General features: G+C 43.6%; 1 protein-coding gene across 8 annotated transcripts in view; it reads right to left on the bottom strand.

The window, feature by feature from the left end:
* The window catches only part of FARP1 (FERM, ARH/RhoGEF and pleckstrin domain protein 1), a 298,536-nt gene that overhangs the window by 104,103 nt on the left and 170,466 nt on the right, over nt 1-23,967 (bottom strand). For all 8 annotated transcript variants that reach the window (XM_074989432.1, XM_074989476.1, XM_074989485.1 and 5 more), the window contains exon 3: nt 4,432-4,536. In XM_074989432.1, the coding sequence (XP_074845533.1) occupies nt 4,432-4,536 (105 nt within the window). The remainder of the gene's footprint in view (nt 1-4,431; nt 4,537-23,967) is intronic.

Raw genomic sequence — 23,967 nt, 5'->3', positions numbered from 1 at the left:
TGGGTATATATGACTGGGTTGAGCCTGTCCTCTGTTTGGACAGGCAGTGTTTTCAAGTGGAGTTCTTCCTGCTACTGTTAAGGATGACCTGTATGGCTTCAGAGCAGGTGTGTTCTAGGCTCGCTGACAAACCAAATACCATGGCGTAAGATAACAAGCAAGGGGGCTGGGATGCATGACCCCCATCAGTTTTGTGAGTCAGGAGATCCACACAGGTCCTATTATTGATAGGTGGACAGGGTGACATTTGAAGGAGGCTTGGAAACCAAAATGGTCTGGCTTGGGGCCAGCTGTCTTCAAGGGGGATGTCTAGTCAAACTTCTGCAGAAATCAAAGAAGGAGCAGGATGGGAGGGGACGGCACAACCCAAGAGATTAGCGCAAGGAAGGAGAAGTACATAGGCATAGAGTACCGACCTTGGGCTTTCCCTGGAGCAGGTCATTTTCCACTTCCCAACCTGGGGTTCCCCATTCAGTGAAGGTGTTTACTCTGAGTTGAACCTCTGTAGTACAGCACCATCTGGGCCTGACCAATGCTGAGCAAAAGAATTTGCCAGACCACAGGAGGCCAATATGGTCTAGAAGCATTACCAACACTTTCACTGCTTAGTGGGCTTGATAAATCTTCCTGGCTGGGATGATTTAGTTGGGGTTGGTCCTGCATTTAGCAGGGGCGTGGACTCTATGACCTTCTGAAGTCCCTTCCAGCCCTATGATTCTAAAACACTAAAACTAATGGAGAGTAGTAATCCTCTAAGTACATTTACAGGTTGAAGTGAAAGGAGAAGCTTGAGACACTGGAGGATTCTGCCCCAGGTCATGCAGCAGTGAAAAAGAACAGAAGTATTTTGAACCATCCCTTATACTCTCAGGAGAGCTGGGGTGCAGGCAGAGACCAATGGATGCTGCATGCAGGGAATTCTCCAGTCTCAGGTGCATGTTGAATGTGCATACCCCATAGTGGCATAGGGGCCAACGCTCAAAGCAGACTCTAATTGCCATGATAAGGGCAAACTGGAAAGAGGAATTTAAAATGCTCCCTAAAGTGCCTCTGTTAGGGAGCAGGAATAGAAATAGGATGTATCCCTGAGGAAAACACAAGCCAACTCCTACTGCAAGGAACAATGGCAGTGCAAATCAAGAGACTATCACCTGGATTAGTGTAAAGAAACATGGGCAATGTTGGCTGAGATGAGCCTTGGACAGCAGAAGGCTGGGAAACTCAAGAGGAGTGATTAGAAGAAAATAGTCCAGGTAATGGGGCATATCTTCCTTAAGGAGGCTACTATGAAAATACTGAGGTGACTTCCCTATTATAAAGCAACAAACTGATACAGTTTGAACCGCTCTAGTCCAGCACACTTAGGGCCTGACCAGGGCCAAACGAGATAATTTGCTGAATCTGGGAGGTCAATATTGTCTATCACATTGCCAACATTTCCACCCCTTACTGGGTGCATAGAAGACATTTAGGGATAAATTAGACTAAATAACAGCACAGAACACTGAGAGCCAGGACTGGTGGCTGTAAACAAACTTCATGGGACTATAGGAATCTTGGCCACACCCATGACAAGTGGTTGTCCAACCAGCTAAAATCATGCTGGAAAACGGATGTTCCCCGGGCAAGAGTGTGCCAGACAAGAGAGGTTCAAGCTCGTAACAACTGTGTAGATAAGGCTGGAGATGGAGTTCTTTGTGAACAGCAATGTGAAAGAAAGGATTTTATTCTCTAGCCATGTAGCATTTTCTCTTCTCTCACAACCCTCAGTTATATAAGCATCTGCCCACTCATCCAAAGTTATGCAAGGAATGTTGTACAGCCTTCAAATGGGGTGCAGAACAATCACAAATTTGCCCCAAAGAGCAGATTAATCACATCATTCTCTAAGAAAAAAAACCTATATTTTTATTACAAACACACAAATTAAAGTTAACCTTGAGCAGTTTTTAATTAGGCAGAACCTGGAAAACCCTCAAAATATCCATATTATAGAACGGTAGCCCCAGGAACCAGACACACACAGTCAATTTCTTTTGTTAAAATTATTCCCATTGCTATTAATGTTCATAGTTATTACAGAACCAAGGTAGCTCCTTTGAAGCACCATTGTCATATGACCCTATATTCAGGTACTTATATATTCACAGAAGTTGCTTGTGGGATGAAATTTCCCAGTCTTCACTTCAAACGGTAACTTTTCCCACCCTTTTTTATGGAAGGTATGAAGAAAATCTATTTGGCTATTTCTTAGTTTCTTAAGGATCAGGCAAAAGGAGGGTTTTTTCACATGATGAAAAACTAGCTTTGTCATTTCTGGCACTCTGATAACTCAGAGAGTTTTGTTTCAGTGTTACAACTTGGGAAGCACACAAGGCCTCAGTGAAGAATGTGCACTTGCCAAGTTGGGGTGGGGGTGGGGGGGCGGTCAGGGAAGACTGAGAAAATAGCTAAGTCTCAGGAATCTGGGCATCCAGTATTTCATCCAGTGACATACAACTACGTGCTATTTACCTGGGGCTAGATTGCGATTGCATAAGGGGAATTGTATAGCTGTGTCACTGCAGGATTTGTGCATTCCCAGAGCCCCAATCCCTTTGTTATAGCAGATCAGGAAGTTACAACAGGTAAGGTGCCGCTTGAAAGAAGGGGGGAGAGACAAGACTTCACTAAGACTGCCAACACCAGGCATCCAAAAACCCCAAGTCAGGTCCCTAACTTCATGGGTCTGACTTGGAAGCCAGGCAATTAAAAGTAACGATTTGGGGGTTCTATTTAACTTCTGGTTTTACTGTATTTAGGGCTCATATTTTCAAGATTTCACTTCAGTTATGAGGGACAGAAACTTTCTCTTAAATGCAAATGGAGATTCACAAGTAATAATCTGATCCCAACAGCTGGAGGACTGAGGGGAAAGACACCAAATATCAGGAGACTTGTGATAAAACTGCAAGAGTTAGCAACAGTGCTTCTGACTTGAAAAAGAGAGGGGCAGCTCTGCAGAGTCTGTTCACACTGCTGCATATGAACCAGTTATCCATGCAGTGTGGATGTGAAGTTTACTTAGGTCATCTTTCCTTGTGTATGCAGCCATGTCAGGACAAGTGACCATCTTGCCTTTTACACACACATGCTACAGCAGAAGGGAAACTGTTGTCTATCGGGGCCACTGACCCACAGGGGAAAAGAGAATTGTGGGACACATCCAAACCTGGTGGGGGGGATGTTAAGGGGAGCAGGCGGTGGGGGCTTGGGGCTTCCCCCATAGTGGGGCAAACCAGCCCCTCAGGAGTGGGAGGGTATGGTGTGGTAGCTCACGGTGGCCAGAAATAAGGGGTTCTGGATGGGGCTCCAGGCTGGGCAGAAGTTTGGAATGCACAAGGAGGTCAGGACTCCAGATGAGGATGTGGGCTCTGGGGTGGGGCTGGTGATGAGGGGTTTGGGGGTGAAGGAAGGGGCTCCAAGCTACGGCCAAAGAGTTTGGAATGTGGGAGTGGACTCAGGGCTGAGCAGAGCGTTGTGGGGGGTATGCAGTGAGGGATGTGATTCCAACCCAGGGTAGGTGATTTGGGGTGAGAGCTGGGGGGGGGGGTTCCAATCTAGGGTGGGGAGGGGGAATTCAGAGTGCAAGCTCCTTCCAGGCTCCACTTATTTGTGGTGGCTCATGGCTGGTAGTAAAGCGACATTAAGGCAGGCTCCTTGTCTGCCCTGACACCACCTTTCTTCCAGCAGCAGCAGCCATATCCAGCCTCAAAGGGGGACTAGGCAGCTCTCCTGGATGCGTGCCGGCTCCATCCACAGGCACCGCCCTCACAGCCCCTTTGGCTGTGGTTCGTAACCAATGGGAGTTGCAGAAATGAGTCTTAAGGTATGGGCCACACACGGAACCAAGCTTCCCTGATCTCTCCTGTGCCTAGGGCTGCAAGCATACCCCATGGAGCTCAGCCCGCAGTGTGGAGATTTGTCGTTGATCAGATGAAAGAAAGTTGAGGACTAGATCCGGCCACAGGCTGGAGGTTCCTCACTCCTGCTATAGCTTGGCAGGCATATAAATCTACAAGTACTTGTGATCTGGATGGAATGCTACACATTGTACAAAGCAGACCTGTGTTTGAATGTCTCTCATCTGAATATGGTAACATCCAAGCAAACAAGCTCAGGCATTTATTTTTATCTTGTATTATGAACTATTCGAAAAAGCAGCTAATCATATTCAAATAAATGTAAATGGCGCATATACACACACTTTATTAAAAATGAAAGCAATTAAAATTCTACATCATCACCAGCAAGCAAAACCTGCTGAAAAGCTTTTAATAAAACAATGTTTAAAAAGGCTTTCTGAATGTGGAGTAGGTAGAGAAGGATGGGCTGTAACATACATGAAATGTGTAGATGATAATAAGAAAGAAATGAATCTCATTCACTTACCATGATCTTTTTATGGTCTGGAAACTCAAGGCCAAAATAATCACCTTCAACAAGGTTCAGATGGTTGCACACAGCCTCCAGTAAAACTTTCCCTGGAGCTCTTTGCTGGAAATAGAAGCAAGAAAAGGTTACATACTGTTTGTTAACAAAAGCAACTTTATTTATTTATTAGCAAAACAAGAAAATGATAATGCTGCACGTCACAGAATGAGCTATATTTTCAAAGTAATTTACAAAACGTTAGCTAACTTATATACTACATTCCTGATCCGTAACGACACTACTCTGTCCTCAGGACATAAGAAATAAGTCAGTTAAAAATAGCTTAAAGGGTAGATGAGGTTAGTGGACACTTCATTTACAAAAATGCACAAGTTCGACTGTAGCCCTCTTCCCCTCCCTAGTCAAATGTTCATTAGGTCTGGCCTACGTTACAAAATTAGGTCAGTTTAACTACATCAGCCAGGAATATGAAAAAACCACACCCGTGGCCAGCACAATTAAGTCAATTTAAGCCCCTGTGTAGACAGTGCTAGGCTGGCTGGTGAATTTTGCCATCCAATCAACTACCACTTGTCAGAGACATGGATTACCTACATGAATGGAAGAATAATTCCTCCCATCCACATGATCAGCATGTACACAGAAGCTCTGCAAGGGTGCAGCTGTGCCACTGTAGTGTTTCAAACTCCTTAAAGACATAGACTGTGCCTTCACATGGGATTTGCATCATGTCCACCAAATGCTCATCTTCTCAGACACACTCAAAGTTAAACCAAATAAACTAAAGCTGTGAATTCAATATGGATTAATTAGACTGCTGTGTGAATACTCTCATTCATAATTAAAATACCTTTAATTAAACTAAATGAAGGCCGTTTGAATTCTGAATGAGAAGGTTCACACAACGGTTTAATGTAATTTAATTTTACATGTTTGTTTAGGTTAATTTTCTTGCGTTCTTTAGGCAAGCCCTAAAGAACAATGGGCCAAAATCCTTGCTGGGGTTTCTATATATTTTATAGTAATAGAACTATCAAATAATTTAAAGAAACTCCACAGAGCAGTTCATTTTACAGTCTAATTATTTCTCATCTAGAAATAAACACATTCTAGGGGACATTAATTACATAAATAAATGGATGAACACTGTTGCTCATAGAAAAATTTCTGATCAACACACCCGTTAAGTCGTATCCAGAGCAAAAATTATGATGAACTTTTGCAGTTGTGAATGCATCAAATGTTATCAAAAAGTGGACTGTGGAAAACAAATTATAAAATATAAAACAAAATATAAAATAGATAGATAAAATTAATGTTATACTAGTGAAATTAAAAATATTTCTTTAACGTAAGTACAGAAAGCACAGCTGTCACCAAAGCCAAAGCTCTGTCACCTGCAGAAACAAGAGACATCTGTAGATTCTTGAGTGGCTGCTTTTAGAATACAGATGGAAGAGAAGGGCAAATTCCTTCAAATTCCACAGTGTACACCCAATTAGCAGTTTCTCAGACTGCTGCTAAAACATAAATGGCTCCAGAAAGGTAAAATCACTTCAACTTGTTTTATTAAACCAATTATAAATGTCATCAACAGCAAACAATTGTTATACAAACATTACTAAAGACAAAACACCAGGAAGAACAAATGTAAAGTATTACCAAGGTTTCGCACATTCAGTGTAATGCTGCCAACATGGCAAAACCTACCAAGAAATAAGCTTAATGGAGGTAAAATCCTGTTTAATTGGTTAACCAATTAAATGCTAGGTTTAACCAGTTAACCTATTAAGGGGAGGAAGGCGTGCAGCTCCCGCCTGGTTTTAACACCCCTGCCCGCGGTGCTGTTGTGGGTGGGGGGTGTTCCAGGCTGGCTGGAGCAGCTCCGATCTATGATGGCCCCAGAGGTACCACAGGCAGGGACACTCAAGCAAGGCAAGAGCCGCCCTGACCCCTGTCCAGCTTCTCCCCCCACTCCTCCCCTCCCCTTCCGTCCAACTGTCCACATGAGGACTAGTCTGGCTGGAACAACTCCCTGCCTGCAGTGGGCTGCTCCAGCCCCTACTGGTGAACAATAACCAGTAAGTCTCATCTGTTTAGGATGTGGCTTACTGCTTCACTAGTTCACTATTAACATCTCTAAATCCTACAGTTAATTTCATACAGAGCCAAAATTAAGTGATGAAGAGAGAAGAAGCAAGAGGTGCACAAAGGGGACGTTTGTTCTTTGTTATGAGTATTGGGTCACAGCACGTACCTAGACATTCAGAGTATCATGTATCTGAATGCGCTCAATTCATATTCAATTCACATCTTGTAAAACTGAAACACTTCCAACAACTACAGAAGTCTAAATGCTTTTCAGTATCACCTTCCTACCCATAACAGGAGTGTAAATACATATCCAGATTGCAATTTTCTCTTAATGAACAAAATTCCAGGTACCTCTTATTAGATAAATACCATTTGTAGACAACAGAACAGCAGGAATGTAAACAAAAAATATCTCTTACACCAAATTACATCTGTTGTGTTAAAACAAGAATTGCATAGGCATATGGAAGGCTTTGTTCAAACTGTTGCCTTAGGTCTTTTCCCCAGATTAATTAAGGCTTGCCCAGGTTGGACATGTCTGCTTATTAAAAACAGACGATGTTCTCTGAGACATTAGAGGACAATGCTCCTACTTTGCAAACCAGAGAAAAGGAATCAAGACTATTCTCATTTACTACATTATGAATGTTTATAAGTATTTTTATAGTATCCAGTGATCAGGTGTGTTTGGCCAGCTGATCAGTCAAACTAAACAAACCCAAGATAAGCACACACCTTGAACACTGTGTACAATCACCTAATCTTAGAAAAGATAAATTAGAATTAGCAAAAATGATTAGAGATATGGAACAGCTGCCAGATGAGCATAGATTAAACAGACTGGGACTGTTCAGCTCAGAAAAGAGATGTCTAAAAGAAAGCCAGGGGTATCACAGAGGTCTGTATAATCATGAATGATATCGAGAAAGCAAATAAGCAAGCTTCCCAATGAAATTAACAGGCAGCAGGTTTAAAATGAACACAGGAAGTACATCTTTACACAATGCACAGACAATCTGTGCAACTCGTTACCAGACAATGTTTTGATGGAATAACTGGGTTTAAAAAAATTAGATAAAGTAAGGTCTCAGAGTATGTGAAGGTTCCATTCCACTCACCCTCGCATAAGCCCGGATTTCGTGCAAGTTGGCGTCTGGCTTTTTCCCCAGCAGAACACGTGTTCTGCAGCTGGGGAAGCAGCAGAAAGGTAAGCCCTGGGGTGGAGGTGGTAGTTGCGGAGGGTTAAGCCTGGCGGTAGGTCAGGGCTGTGGGAAGCAGGCGGGGAGGGGCTAAGCCTAGGGTGGGATAGGGCTGCAGGGAGTGAGGGGTGGAGTTGAGCAGGGGTGGTGAGCTGGGCTGCAGGCGGGGCTGGGAGCTGAGCCAGGAGCAGAGCCGTGCCTGAGTGGTGAGCCGGCTGAGGGGGGCTGCACCGGAGCTGCACGGGGAGGGGTGGGCAGCTCATGAACCAGCGGGGGGGCGGTCACACCGGAGCCACGCGGGTGGACAGATCATGAGCTGGTCGGGGGGTTGCACCGGAGCCACATGGGGAGGGGCAGGCAGCTCACGAACCAGCGGCGGGGTCACACTGGAGCCATGTGGGCAGGCAGATCGTGACCCAGCGGGGGGATTGCACCGGAGCTGTGGGGGGGGGGGGGAGTGGGCAGGCAGCTCGTGAGCCAGCAGAGGGGGTCACACTGGCACCATGTGGAGTGGTGGGGGGGAGGCAAATTTTGAACTGCCAGGGAGGTTTTGTTAGAGCCACACAGGGTTGCTTGAACTAGAACCGCTTGCAGGTGGTTTAAACCAGGTGGAGGGTGCAGGGTCAGAAGCAGAAGCGTGGGGTCGCCTACTGAGTTTGCATACTCAGAAACCTCACTGTACGTTCATGGAGGACAAGATATTCAAAGGCTATTAGCCCAGACAGTCACGGCTGCAACCCCAAGTTCTGGGTGTCCCTAAATTTCCAGCTGCTTCTGTTCTAAACCTTAATAATTTCCCATGGGAAGGTCAGGATTTATGACAGCCACAAAACAACAAAGCACAATCCCCCCTGCACTGCTCACACAGAGTTTGACAGGTGCAGAGAAGCAGTCATGTCTTATTTTAGACAATGATTGTAAACAGCTGTGTGCTTTCATATAATTCATTTCTAATAAGTCCTAACATGAATTTGTACAGCTCTAAAGCAGAGTACAGCATTTGTCATCCTGCATTTTCTATATTGTGTGTCTTACAAAACATGCAGTGTTTCTTTTTCAAGTACCATTGAACCTCTCTAGTCCAACATCCTTGGCACCTGACGGTTGCCAAACAAGAGAAATTGCTGGACAATGGGAGGTCAATATTGTCTAGCAACATCACTAACACTTTCACTCACTTCCTGGGCTCCTAGAAGACATGTAGGGGTTAATAATAGCTAAATAACAGCACAGAATGCTGAGAGCCAGGGCTGGAAACAAATATGATGGGACCATGGGAAACTTGGCCACACCCATGATAAGCGGTCATCTGGCTAACTAAAATAATGCCAGATCATGGATGTTGCCAGACGAGAAAGTTCTCAGTTAGAGAGGTTCAACCCGTACATGTAAATAAAAACATTATTCTGATCTGTGTAAACCAGGAGGAAACCTAACATCTATTCTCTTGGAGATAGCATGTGTGTACAACCTGCCAATTTTCGGAGCTTATGGTATTCTGGGTCTTCCTAGGACAGCAAAGTGGGAGTAAAGGTATAAAATTTAAAAAATAATGTATGAACTTAGCAAGCGGCCAGTTCTATAAAGGTGTTAGTTTAGGACAGACTCTGGCTGCTGACCCCATGATATTCTAGCGAAGGAGCTGAACTGCAATAAACGAGAACTTCAGCATCTTGCAGGCTAGTTTTTCCAAGAGCAGTAATTAGGCTCTCAACAAATATGATCTCACAGATATTCGTGACACACTCAAGAAGGAACACGCCATATCTATGACGCTATTTTGCATTCACATGATGTAGTGCTACTGTCATTATATACTGACTTAATGCTACTGTGCAGGTCTGCTTCCCCACAAAAACTGGCAGGCAGTCCATTTGGCAGCGTGGCCCAGTGGAGAGGGCACTGAAATGGGACTCAGGAGACTTCGCTTCTATTTCCGATTCCGACACTGAGCTACATTGCACCTCTGTGTCTCTTTTCCTTCCTCCCTATTTAGCTCGTAAGCTCTTCAGAGCAGGAAGTTGCTCTTACTTTATTCTTGTACAGTGGGCAGCACAATGAGGCCCTGAATTAACAACTCACACAAAAAATTCTTAATTCAGATGACTATCACTTAATAAGACCATTGCATGTTGAATAGTAACAGAGTGGTAGCCATCTGTATTCTAACAAAACAAAACAAAAATGCAGTCATGTAGCACTTTAAAAACTAACAAAATAATTGTTTAGGTGATCAGCTTTCGTGGGACAGACCCACTTCTTCAAATCAACAGCCTCTGTTCTGGTAAGGCTATAGAGCTGAAGAAGTGGGTCTGTCCCACGAGAGCTCATCACCTAATAAATTATTTTGTTAGTCTTTAAAGTGCTACATGACTGCTGGTTTGTTTTCATAAGACCATGAAATTCTTACTTGTTTTCCCCTCCTTGTGGCTTTTAAATTACACTCAAGTGACAGTCCACTTTTAATTCAGTGAAAACAAGCTCACTAATTTCAAGTGATACACCCTTAGTGCCGAATGCATTTGAACTGGCCTTTTTCAGCTCTATGAAATTACACTGTAGAAGATGCTTTACATTTCTAGGGAATGTCAGGCCCTAGGCACTGAATTATGATTAACAGGAGCGGAGCCTGCCCCTTTGTGGTGGTTACCAAGCCAGGAGCTTGCTGGCAGCCCCAGGGAGCTGGCTGAGGTAGAAAGCTCTGCTGGCAGCTCCAGCCACGGGGACCGGGCCAGGGGAAGCCTGGCAGCTCCAAGGCCAGGAGCTGGCCTGGGTGCAGAGCTCCATGGGCAGCTCCAGGCCTGAGGATGTGGCTGGGGGAAACCCTGACAGCCCCAGGGCTGGCAGGCAGCCAGGATGCAGAGCTCCACCGGCAGCTCCAGCCCCAGGGACCTTGGCCAGGGCAACCTCATCAGCCTTGGGGCTGGGAGCCGACCAGGTCATGGAGCTGCACCAGCAGCGCCAGCCATGGGGACCCCACTGGGGCGGGCTGGACAGGCACACACACACACACGGATGGATGGACAGACAATTGGGCGGACACCTCTCCTTTTCTGATTGCATAATCACACTTAGCTCTAAGCTATGGAAGTACTGAACCAAAGTTTCTTGCATTACATTGAGCATTCACCATTCTTTGCCGGCTATTTCAATTTTACACCATTCACCCTTTATTTTATTTTCTATTTTTACTTGAAACAATAAGGGTATTTGTACTTCCTTCAACGGGGAAATGATTTAATTCTCTCGTAGGTCTAATGCTTCTTTAACTTCGTGGAGTTTTCCAAGGTATAAGCAGATCATGCAACTACATTGTAACAGGGTGGCTTACCCTGTGGGGTAGTGAGCCTGGGGCTAAACAAGACCTGACTATGGCAGGGACCCTGCCTGAGAGAAATAAGACGATTTCTGTATAAAAGACTTAAGTGCTGAATGGGCACCACTAGAAGGAAGAGCCTGCCAAGATGCCAACAGGACCCTACCCTCAGTGAATAGGAACGGAAGTTTCCCATGCAGGGAGGCCTTGAAGAACTGAAGACTGGCTGAATAAGAACCCCAAGAATGGTTTTTTGTTTGCACTGAACTTTAGTTTGGACATCATGACCTGAAAAGGGTGGACTAAAGGACTATGACATGGCTGGAAGTTATCTGACAGTGCAATCAAAAGGCAGGAGGGACCAGTAAGAGGGGGTACTAGCTCAAGCAAGGGGCTGTTGGGCCACCCCTGGCCAGGAGCCAGGCAGGGAAGCAGGGCTGGAGTGTAGAGTCAAATGGACTCTTGCATAAAGTACATCATCCAAACAGCTCTATTATAAACAGGATTATGTTCTCATATTACATGAGGATGAAGAAATATTCTCCAGTCCATTAGTAACTGGTGAGGATGTTAAGCAATATCTACTTAGGAAAATCATTTTTAAATCAGCATGCCTGGATAACTTACACCCAATAATACTAACAGTTGGCTGATGAGACATCTGGCCTGCTGATATTAATTTTTCAATCTTGCAATAACAGGGAAAGAATGTTAATGTTGTATCAATATTTTAAAAGGGCTATTAGCACAACCCAGGTAACTATAGACCAGTTAGCTTGACACCAATCATGGGCAAAATGAAGCTGATATGGATTCAACTGACACAGAATTAAAGGACTGGGATTTAATTAATCCCAGTTATAAGAACAGCCATGCTGGGTCAGAGCAAAGGTCCATCTATCTCGGTATCCTGTCCTCTGACAGTGGCCAATGACGGGTACCCCAGACACAATGAACAGAACAGGTAATCAAGTGACCCATTTCATGTCGCCCATTTCCAGCTTCTTCAAATGGAGACTAGGGACCCCTACCCCGTCATCCCTGCCCCCACGGGCCGATAGCCATAGGTGGACCTATCCTCCATGTATTTAGCTAACTCTTTTTTGAACGCTCTTATAGTCCTAGTCTTCACAGCTTTCCCTGGCAAGGAATTCTGTAGATTGACTATGCACTGTATGAAGAAATACATACATTTTGTCGGGCTACTTGTGTCCTGCAGTGGCCCCACAAAATGTATGTATTTCTTCATACAATGCCGAGGCAAGCTACAGAGTAAGTAGCAGGTTTAAAACAAACAAACTGTCAATGGCTGTAGACAAGTACTAGCTGGGAGGGTGGTTTGTGCTTTGTTCACGTGCATTCATTTTCAACCTTAAGTGGGGGGGAGACATCTATGAAAGTCACTCACAGTGCTGAAGTTACTATTTCGAGGGAAAAGTCCTCTTATCTTGACTTTTCATGCATGTCAGTGTAAATGAACCGGGGTGGGGTCCGAAAACACCCCCCCAAGTGTAGACGAGCCCTCAGACATCTTACTTTTTGATTCAGCAAGCAGGTAAAATCCCAGTTTCTAAAGGTATTTCACGCTTGTTGAAAGTTTGAAAAAATGTGCGCTTATTAGGTTCCCATAAAGCTGATGGGTAAGTCTATAGCAAGCACACATAAACCTTGTTTTATTTTCTCTGTATGCTTTTAAAATAATAATATCTGCTGAGAAACCACTGTGCATTCAGTGACAAAAACAAAAAAAACAAACAAAAACTGCCAGGACTGTACTCAGGCATCAGAGCACAGGGGCTAGGACTGGCTTGCTGGGGATGTTCCAATGTCTGGCAGGAGGCTTGTGAAGCTTTGAAAATCCTAGTCAGGAGGGAGACACACATGGGTTTCTGTCCAAGAGAGCTGTCAGCTTGGACCCTGAAACCTTAAAAGAAGTGTGTGCGCCCTGGAGAGACCATGGGAGAAAATATTAATGTGGTTATCCTGAAACAGGGCTGCGTAGCAGCCGGGGTGGCTCGTGGAGCTCTGTGTTTAGCACCGTGGCTGGACGGAACCTTGTCTGCCCCTAATGCTGCCCAGCTGCAACCGAGCTAGGCCCAGGGCCCTCCTGCTGGACTAGCAGCTCCTTGGTGGAGCTGGGCCCATTAACCACATTGGGGCTCTCCCACCCGCTTCTTGGCTGGGTTTAGCAGTTGCCCACTCCAGATCAGAGCGCCCCAGCTCACAGCAGACATGGTTGGACTCCTGCCCAGTCCTTCCCTCTTCCGGCTCAAGCACCCTCTCCCTGGGCAGAAGCGATCCGAACCGCTCCCCAGCTGGGTTGGCCCTGTTGCTCTTGCAGAAAGAGGGGCTGTTTGTGAAACAGCAGGCACAGCTGGAAACGTCGCAGGGGAGGGAGGGTTATGGAGATATACCTCTCTCTCAGAACTGGAAGGCACCTTCCGAAGTCATCAAGTCCAGCTCCCTGCACTCACAGCAGGACCTATCACCATCCCTGACAGGTTTTTTTTTAAATCTCTTTGCTGCAGATCCCTCACTGGCCCCCTCAAGGACTGAATTTACAACCCTGAGTTTAGCAAACCACTGAGCTATCCCTCCCCTCACATCCTCACACCCCCCAAACCAGTCATACTGAAATACGGTAATTTTCAGCTGTTAGAAGCGTGATCCAATCTATCCCCACCAGTTAAAGGGAAGATCCTAGAAGATTTAAAGAAAATGTAACTTTCTGTATGGCAGGGATCCACTTATCAATAACTGGGGGTCATGAAATCTTCATTTCTTTTTTGTTTTGTCAATATGCCCCTCTCTATTGTTTGTCTGTATGAACTTTGGTTCTTTGTTTCTGTCTGCTGTCCAATTCATTTTGGTGAATGTAAACTAATTAAGGTAGTGGGATATAATTGGTTCAGTCCATGATGTCCAACCAGTTCCAAAGCTATAGTGACTGCTGCTACAGTGGACGAGCCACATTATTCTGAAAACATATTTATTGTTCAAGCCAACTAGCTGCACTCAACTGGCCAAATAGCCACATGTGGCTAGTGAGTTGGATGCCATGGGGTTAGATTATTACGGTAGGATTGGTTAGTTACTTTTCAGCAAAATGATTGGTAAGGTCTTTTTGTTTTTGTTTTTGTTTTGTTTCTAGAGCCAGCCCCACTTTTTGTCCCTGCAATTAGCAGGACCCCCCCCAACAGCCCCGGAAATGAACAGAGGTCTCCCAGGAGTGATGTGCTGTGCTCCCTTGGTGGCCACAGGGGTGGGGGCTGGGGTAGGCAGCAGAGACTGGAGGAGCCAGTGGAGGCTCTGGCAGGAGGCAGGCCAAGTGCGCTGCCCTCCCCCTTATGAAATTTCATGCCTCCCCTCTTTGCGCACCGCTGCACTAAGATGTTACGGGCATCACATTAAGCAGAGCTCACACTGCAGGCAAGTCTCCTAGGAGAGGCAGCACCCTGCCTAACATAGAGAAGGGGCTGGGTGAGGTCCCTCACACCTCCTCCAAGCACAACTGGGGTTCACCCTGTGCCCCTACCACCTTAGCCTCTGCACACCCCTTCGACACTCCCCCCAATGCCAGCGCTTGCACCTGCACCCCTGGCATCTCCTCACAGGGCATCCAGCGAAGCCCAGGCAAAGGTGGCCGCAAAGTTCAGGGCTCCCTCCCTGGGCTGGTGGGACCAGCAGCAGGAATGGGTTGGATTGGGGCGGGGTAAGGGAGGAGCAGAGCAGTGCAGCTTGTTTACCCATGACTCGCTCTCCTCCCTCACTGTCTCTGGAGCCAGACATGGGCTGCTCAGCAGCATCCTTCTGGTACCCTCTGCCTGGCTTCCCCAGCGGCGTGGTACTGCTGCAGGCAGTGGAGCTCAGGTTTCCTGTAAGGCAGCAGCAGCTGCAGCTGTTCGCACATGGCCGGCCAGCTCTGCTTGCCTACAGTTGTGCCAGGGAGGAGGAGGCGGGGCTGGGCAGGGAGGCGGGGCAGAAACCAGTGGAGGCCAATAGCTCTGTGCCCCCCTTTGAAATTTCATGGCCCCCCACTTTACGCACCCCTTGGCTAATGTACTTCTAAAAATACTGCTATATAAACTAGAGGCAAATAGGAAGTCAGTTGAGAAGCAGAACAAAGGGGAAAAAGGAAATTGGATTCATGCTAATGCCTCTGCCACCCGAAGTTCTAAAGTGTGGAAGTCACATCACCTTTACCTACCTCATCCCCTGTTTCTTGAAAACTCACATTCACTTTCAAAGCAGATGAAACTGTGGATCCCGCTACTCTTCCCATGTGGGCAGACATGCTCGCATGGACTCCCAGAGACATCAGCCAAGTTCTGTACAGTTTCAGAAGTTCACCTACATGCTATCAAAAGCCAGACTGGTACCTTCTGGAGTAATAAATATTTTACACTTTTTTAAATATATATCTGTATCTCCACCCTCTGGGTGCCCCTTGACTATTCGGTAGATTTTGGTAGACAGATTTTTCACCTCTCCATCTAAATACATTGTATTTTTAGAAGTGCCACTGATGTTTCTAACACATTCAAACTTTTATCTACATCTCATAGTGGGTGGTGTTTGTACTCTCTAAAGCAGTTATACAGTTTTAGCTAAGCAAAGAATATCGCTGCATACCTTTTGATCATTTAAGCCACATATATTTTATCACCATATTGTGTGAAAACAATGTGCTTCTGGCTTTGAGGTGTGCTTTATATCCTCCTCCTCAAATATTCAGTTGCTGGATGGTCAAACCTTTTAATCATCAGTCATAAGAACATAAAAACGCCCATACTGGGTAGGCCAAAGGTCCATCTAGCACACACTTCTTCTTTGTGTGGCCAATAATACGCATGATGGACCTTTGGTCTGACCCAGTATGGCCATTCTTATGTTCTTATGATGTAGACAACTAAAAGTCTTAAAGGAAAACTAACTTCAACTATCATGATTTTTAAGTAAACAAGAAAATGCAATTACATGTGCATTTTCAGTGTTTGCTTCCATGGCAACCTGAAGCTCTCTCTTTTTGAATCAACAAAGCTTCAATGCTATCATCATTTTCCCTATTCATGGATTTCTGCTTACAACAAACTGGCTTATATAAAAAGGATATTTTCCTGAAAAGGCTGATGCAAAAACAGAAAGAGGATTACACCCACATTTCAATCTCTCTTTCTACCCTCCTCTTCAACATTACCAGAAATAGTCAACAATAAAATTCAATCAACAATAAAATAAAAGTAAGGAGGGAAGTCATTTGCTGATAAATATGCCCACCTCAAAAGCTCAATTGTGTAGGAGAAAATAAAAGAGATGATATAGAAAAGCTAATGTTAAGTTGCTTGCTTGGGATATGTTCAGTAGTGTCTGATCAAGTGTATTTTTTTCTTAGTTCAGAGACAGAATTCAGAATTTTTTTTCTTAATTCAGAGAGATTATTTATATTAAATCCCCACATAGGTGTAAATCTATAGAGATACAGTAAAATAAAGCAACTGGAATTTTGGGTTCTATTTAATCTCTGTCTTCTGGGCTCACCAAATAACAGTTCTTTATCTAACAAACAGATACAGCTTACATAGTAACACATATTGTGCAGCCTTGAAGGAAGAAAATACATATATATATATAGAGGGAGAACAGATGATGAGAGAATGAAGACTTTCAGGTTTGAATCTTTCAAATCAAACATCTTCAAATGAGCACAAATAATCATCTGAAGATCTAATGATCGGACAAGACACTCTCTATAATTTTTATATGCTGGAAGAAAGATTAGTATGGCCTTTATTACTCTCTTTCAGTAATTGCAACTTCTTTGTAATAGCACTACATTTAGTTACTTATTAGTTCAGAGCCAGCAAAAGACACCCAAAGCATCATGGGGTTTACTTTACTTTACAAAACTATTGGACTAAAAACTATTTCAAAATGGTTCAGTCGAGAGAGAGAGAGAGAACAAGGAGATATTTGGAACCTTTCAATTTCCTCAGCAAGTAGCTTTAAAGAAAATAATGTACTTTACCAGATCAGCTCAGTTCCCACTGACACCACTGGAAAGCCTATCATTGGCTTCAATAAGTGATACGTTGATTCTATTTTAAATATTGTGTATGATGAGAGGTCCCAATTTAATGTAAATGTTATTCAAAATATTTATTACAATTTATAAAGGGGTAGCCAAGCAAAGCTCTTGGAAGATGCATACTCAAAAATACTGCCATTAAAATTAGTCATATACATTTATCTATATCTAAATACTGCTACCACCATAAAACGTAAATTTCAAAATGGATATTTGGTTTTATTTATATCAGTCCGCTAGTGTGGCCATGGCCAGAATGCTTTAAAAACATATGGACTGAAGTCTAAGTAGAAGTTCTGCATATCTCAAGTAGTGGGACATTGTTCAAAAACATAGTAGCTGTCACTTGTGAGCTGGTTAAATGCCCTTTCATCCCCCGGGCATGGAGGAGAGAATGAACTTGCAGACTTGTAACTGGTATAAATAAAACCAAATATCCACTTTGAAAGCCTCTGAACAGAAATGGAAGACCCCTTAGATCTGTCTGCAAAGGGTATAAATCATAGTCAATCTCAACTGCTCAGTTTCCTGCAGGAAGATGGGCTAAGCCCCATCAACTGTCCATGGAATGGAAATAGGATTCCTGAGGCAAACTGTAAGATTTCAGAAAAAAACAAGGCAGATGGATAGACTGAACTTTCATCTTAACTAATGTAACGTTGGTCAGAAATCCGGGATGTGGCCATCAAGATACCTCATCACGAAATAATATGGCAAAGGGAGGAATCTGCTATCTAAGTTCTACTCTCTCCAATCCTAAGAACTGATGTAATGACACCAGGGCTGCTGATGTGGGGATGGAGAGAAGGGCATAGGGGGCAGCTGCCACAGGTTTCCTTACCACCCTGGCTGGACACAGCACATGCACATGCCACCCCTGTGGCATGCGGCCCCTGGGGATAAGAGAAACGGAATCACAGGGGGTCTTCATGTGCCACCGCTGCTACCAGCATGCAGTGCCCCCACAGCCACGGCTCCCTTTGGCCAAGAACATGAGCGATGTGGGGGAGGGACCAGGACCTGGAACAGGAACATGTAACTGACTGTAATCAGGACTACCTTAGTCCCGAGCTGCAACCCCCACTCCCCCCCCCCACACACACACTCCCAGTCCAATGCCCTGACTACTGTACCCTCCCTGACACCAAACCCTGCACTTCCACACACACCTACCCTGGCGTGATATGATCAGAATGGGTCTGAACAGAGCCCTGCAAATATTCAGATACCCACTTTAGACCTATCCACCCATTTCTGTGTATATGGCTGCAGATGAAATTTTTGTACCTGTGCAGGGCTCTATGAACAGAGGCTAGGAATGTAGCTCTAGAGGCTGTCGCTGCTTAAACAAAGCCCACAGTTAAAACTGGAGTTAGATTTTTTTTGTTTTTTCATTTTGTTTTTTTGTTAAGAGCTGCAAGTAGACTCAGCAGCAGCAGAGAATCCCAGAAGAGGTGGGCTCAGTGGTATGATCAGCCCCAACAGGTGCCAGCCTCAAGGGAATCACTCTGACTACACTCATCACATCAACTTCTAATGCTGTCTCTATTTGGTTATAGGAGTAAGGGGATTTTGACGTGTGCGGGGTCCTTTTGAAAAGGACCCCACGTAGATGAGCCATGCGCGATCAAAAGTGGGACTTTCAAAGTGCCAGAACCACCATTATGTGAATGAGGTGCTACATATTCATTGAAGTGCCTCATTACCATATCCTGAACTGTCTCATTAGCATCCCCCTTTCAAAAGGGGGGTGCTAGTGTAGACATAGCCTAAGGGTTGAGGGTTTGGAGGAAGTTTTCCTTGGGGGGCAAAAAAATTCTGTAATAGTCCATTTGTAGGATTTCTGTCGCTGAAGCAGCTGGTTTTGGCTACCACAGAAACAGACAACTGACTACATAAAACAACATGAGTCAGTATGGAAATGCCTACATTTCCTAAGCAACTTACCTAGGATCATACAGGAAGTTTGTGGCAGAGCTGGGATTTTCTAAGTCACAGTCTAGTGTCTTAAAAGAATCACCTTGCCCTGTTTGTGGTGTGCAGATGGGTGCATAAACGTGTGGTTTTAGTACCTTAAAAAGAAGTCATATTTAGATGTGCAATCACATTTTAAAAAAGGTCTCTAACTAGTAAGACAACTTGGACTACTAGACTTACATTGCAAACCCAAATCCCCATGCCCAAATCTATGATTTATTGCATCGTCTTTTTATTTAAAATATTGCTATAATCAGTATTCAAAACTCTAAAGAGGGATTATTTTTAACAAGCTAAAGTGGTATGCTGAAGCCAATACTGGCATTATGCATTAAAAGAATTTACTCTTTGGTCATGATGGTAAAAGAATACCAGCAATTTTGTATAAACACATTGTTAATGGTGAAAAAAATGCCGGTTTATTGCATGATACACTGCTCAAACTAACTTAAAATTGGCTACATGGACTGCATATTCCCAGACTGATACCTTTATCTTGACTTTAACATATTAGCTTTTTGTACACCTAGCTCCCAAACACACTTCACACACTTTTTTTTTTTTTTTTTTTTTTTTTTTTACTGCAAATGAATAGTGCACACAGCTAATAAATTCACACTTAAAACTGTCTTCTCAGTTTAGAGTGGCCACTATGACCCAGTCTTCACTAGGCCTGGTATTTTTGGCTGAAAGAGTTAATTTTCAAACAGTAATAAGCACAGTCTACTCAAGGAAAACAACCTGCTGGAGATAATGTTTGTATCAGTAACACATCCCCCTACCCAAACGATAAAAAAAAAAGACAGCTGAGTAGATCAATGCACGTTTTCAGCAACGCTATGGAAAACGTAACCAAGACTTCTTTGTTTTCTCCTATCTACACTACCAGGTAAACCACTTCTAACATCTGTTTGGGGAATCACAACTGCTGGTTGGTTTCCTATGGTTAAAAAAGGCTTTGCTGTCTAATTTAGGCTGTTAAATAGACCTTGCATGCACACCTAATTTTATTACAAGCAGCATTATTACAACATGCCAAGGAGACATTCTTTGAAAATGGCATCTTCTATACAGTTTCAGTTGCATAGCACCATTCAAATAAAACAGTTTTATCAGACACATTATAACACACTGTTTTTTTTTTGGAAACAAGCTCAGATGTACTTTTCAATGGACAAATAATCTCCGATGATTGATTTATTAGTGTATCAGTGTCCCTATTCAACGTAAGTGAGAAGCCAACATTTTTAGTCCAATTATCGGAAAAAAAATTAGGACTCATTTGTTCTCTAAGACTACGTCTACACTAGAGGGTTTTGTTGACAAAATTCAGACCATCTACACACAAAACATGTTTTGTCGAAAATGTCAACAACACTCAGCACTTCTGCCGACAGCATTCTGCCTCTGTGTGATGAGGAATAATGCCTTTGTGGACAGTTTCTGTTGACAAAAAAAAACGTATAGCTGCTCCGGCCGGGGGGTGGCGGGGGTGGCTCTGTTGATAGACAGGGCTTCTGGTTCACAGGACAGCCATGCCTGCCATACTTCCAGTTGTCTGTTCTGTCAACAGAGTGGCCAGACAGTCTGGCTGCTCTCTGTCGACAGAGAGGATTGCTCTCTCGTGTGTGCATGTGATCTGTTGACAGCAGTTTTGCCAGAAGACCTCTTTTGACAGTAATTTCTATTGTCAGATTGCTGCTGTGTACATGTAGCTTAAGTGTACTGCAATCTTTACTGCTAGTCACATATGATTCCTTAACACACCTACAAAACATTTGTAAGAGCTGTGCCAAATGCATGCAAACCTTCTGATCAATTGCTTAAAGCTGCAAATATTGGATACCAAGTATTCCAAAGTCAAAAGGATGGGAGAGGCGAATCTGGACTCAGAGTTCCAGTCCAAGCCTCTTGCTAGTGTTTGTAATTTTTAAAATTAGATTACTTTCCTTAAAAGAGACCAAACACACTATGTGAACTAATAAAGAGCAGGTATGATAAAAACTTACTATAAAAATTTCACCTTATTCTACAAATCTGCTCCCTGTAAATACTGCCTACTTTAGTAACAAAAATAAGTAGGTGAGAGGGTGTTGTTTGTTTGTTCGTTTAAAAAAAAAAAAACATTTCTCCATTTCTGTTGCACAGCAACACCAATACTGTGCTAGGAGAGTAACCATTATTATGAATTATACGTGAGAAGAAAAGAACCATCTTGAATTTCAGATCCCAGAGGGAGATTGCAGGGTTAGGAGTTAGATATTAAAAAAGGAGTGTTTTACTTGTATAATGAAAAAAAAATTACTGTGCAAATCAATGAGTGAGAAATAACAATCCTACTTCCCTGTGCATAACCAAACTAAGTGATTCATGTAAATGGCCTTTGGCAAAGGTAGCTGAAGAAACTAGAGCACTTGTTAGCAAAAACTAAATGAGAGTTTGGCATATAATGTGACAACCTAATTTTTTAATTACCTTTTTTTTTTTCCCTGGGAAACCTAATTGCAGAAACACAATTCTGGAAATGAACATATACCTGCTGAACAAATGGTACGATGTTTCCTCAATGCACAAATAGTGAATGAGTCTAACCCCTTGGCCTTGGTGCCATTTAGCAGCACACTGCGCTCCTTGTTTCCTCAGAAGAGCTGAAACTTAGATTCAAAATGCTCATTAAAAATACTTTAGATTGAATTTCATAGCCCACAAACTCTTGAAGAGGAATATAAAGGCACTATTCAGACCTTGCAGATTATTTCTGCTCTGCAGCAGCCAATGTGTAATTAGGGATGGAAACCTCAATCTTCACAAACCCCCCACCAGTGCCTAAAGGAACAAGTCTCTTGGGTGCATATCTGTGAGGTTTTTTTAAAAATCCAGTTGACGTTTGACAAAATGTTTGTAAAGGAACAGTTACACTATCATTAACAGTTTGGGGTTTTCTTTGTTCCTGACCTATTCTCTCTGCCAGCTGGATTTTTTTTATTTTACACAGCCCTTTGCTGAAATAAAATTAATAAGGCATTCTAAAGTCATCATAAGTGATAATACAATGCTGCAGTACCTGTAGAGATTCAACTAGACTTAGAATTATTAACTATAAAACCAAGCTGGAAGTGGAAATTTCCAAAAGTGACTATTTACAGATTTTATTCAGATACATTTTCTGCTTTTTTCTTCGCAAACTGTAAACCTATTCAGACCTTTGGAGCCAGAATGTATTACAGCACCCTAAAAAGGGAATCCCATTCATGAAAGAAAGCTTAGGCACACAAAGAAATGGCTGTAAAACAGGTCATGAGTGACAGTTTGATGATACATGAATCTATAAACCATGACCCAATTAATACAATATGGCCTAGGAATGAGTAGAGATCAGGAGGAGCCAGTTTTAACATTATACCACAAACCCTGCCTAGACCCAGTTCAATTCTGAAATCTTTTGACTTACTCAAGCCTGTAACTGACTGTGAACAATCAACTAAAATATCTGTTGGTCTATAAGGTGCCACAAGACTTCTTGTTGCAATCAACTAAGATAACTCACTACCTTGGGCCAGAGAAACAAGCCAGTTCCGGAGCATAAACAAACACGCCACAGCCCTCTCAGCTTAGGTGTCACTTCCGATAAACACATCACTGGTATGGGGAGAGGGAGAGCATTTTAATAACAGGATGCGAAGCTTTTCACTACAAGATGACCAATAAATATAGTGCAGGCCAGCAGTGACTAAACACCACGGCTCTGAGGGGGCTCGATGTAAGCATCCATCTGAAATGCTTGGGTGGCTCCAGGCCCACCAATGCAGGGAGGGGCAAATACGGGAGTTGCCTCTGCCCCCTTTGAAGTGCAGTAGCGCTGCTCTGGCTGTGAGGGAACAGGAGGAGGGGATGGGAGAAGGGGCACAGGGCCAAGGTCTGGGCAGTGCTGAAAGAGGACTGTTCTCGGCTCCAGCATTCTTCTCTTGGCCCTGTCCTTTCCAGGGGCACGGAGCCGGGTCCCCCTCCCACCTTGCCTGGGGGCTACAGTGTCTGTCAGCACTGTTGGATGGCTTCAATCCCATTCCTAGTGAACAGATGTCAATAGCACACAGAAGTCATCATCACTGATACTTTCGTAGGCAGTCTTCGAAGAACTTACGCCCGAATGTAGATGAAGACTAAACTGCCCTTTAACTGCTCTGTTAAAGTGGTCTCTGACAGTCAGTTTTTAGGGACACTAATAGCATGGTACAGGTAATTGATATTCTCCTCACTACTTAATGCTCTTGTCTTTCTGTGTATCACTTTTCCACCACATTGCCAGTGATCTCTCCCCCAGAGGTGCTACAAAAACATCAAAAACAGATTAAAAACAAACAAACAAATGAAATTAGTGTAATGGGGACATGGTTTCATCCACAGAAGGAGGTCAGAAGCACCCCGCCCCAAGTGATGATCATATATTTCAAAGGAGGATCAAAATTTTCTTTTCTACCTCTATTTTAAAATTTCGGTTATTTGATTTCAGCAAAAAGGTTTCAAGACTCTTCTCATATGTTATTTATAGAATACCTACATTATGTGGCTATAACACGGTTAACCAACAATCATCCTGTCCTTCATTTGTAAAGAGAGCCACTATCTCCAAGAAGGATTTACCTCTGACTTGGAAGAGTTGGATCCCAAGCTAAGTCAGCATAGAATATCAACTTAGCCATAACTGCTACAGATGAGCATGGGGAGATGTTTTGTTTGAAAGCACAAAATGAGTCACTTCAACACTTGAAAGGACTGGTTCCGATCCTTACACTGAATCTGGCTCTGAATAGGAAGCCAGCATATAGAGGAAAAACAGAAATAGGTGGATTTTTAAACCTTTT

The sequence above is a fragment of the Carettochelys insculpta genome, chromosome 1, assembly GCF_033958435.1.
Source record: "Carettochelys insculpta isolate YL-2023 chromosome 1, ASM3395843v1, whole genome shotgun sequence".
Lineage (NCBI taxonomy): Eukaryota > Metazoa > Chordata > Testudines > Carettochelyidae > Carettochelys > Carettochelys insculpta.
Note: the sequence above shows the minus strand (reverse complement) of the source record. Positions and strands in the feature narration are given on the sequence as shown.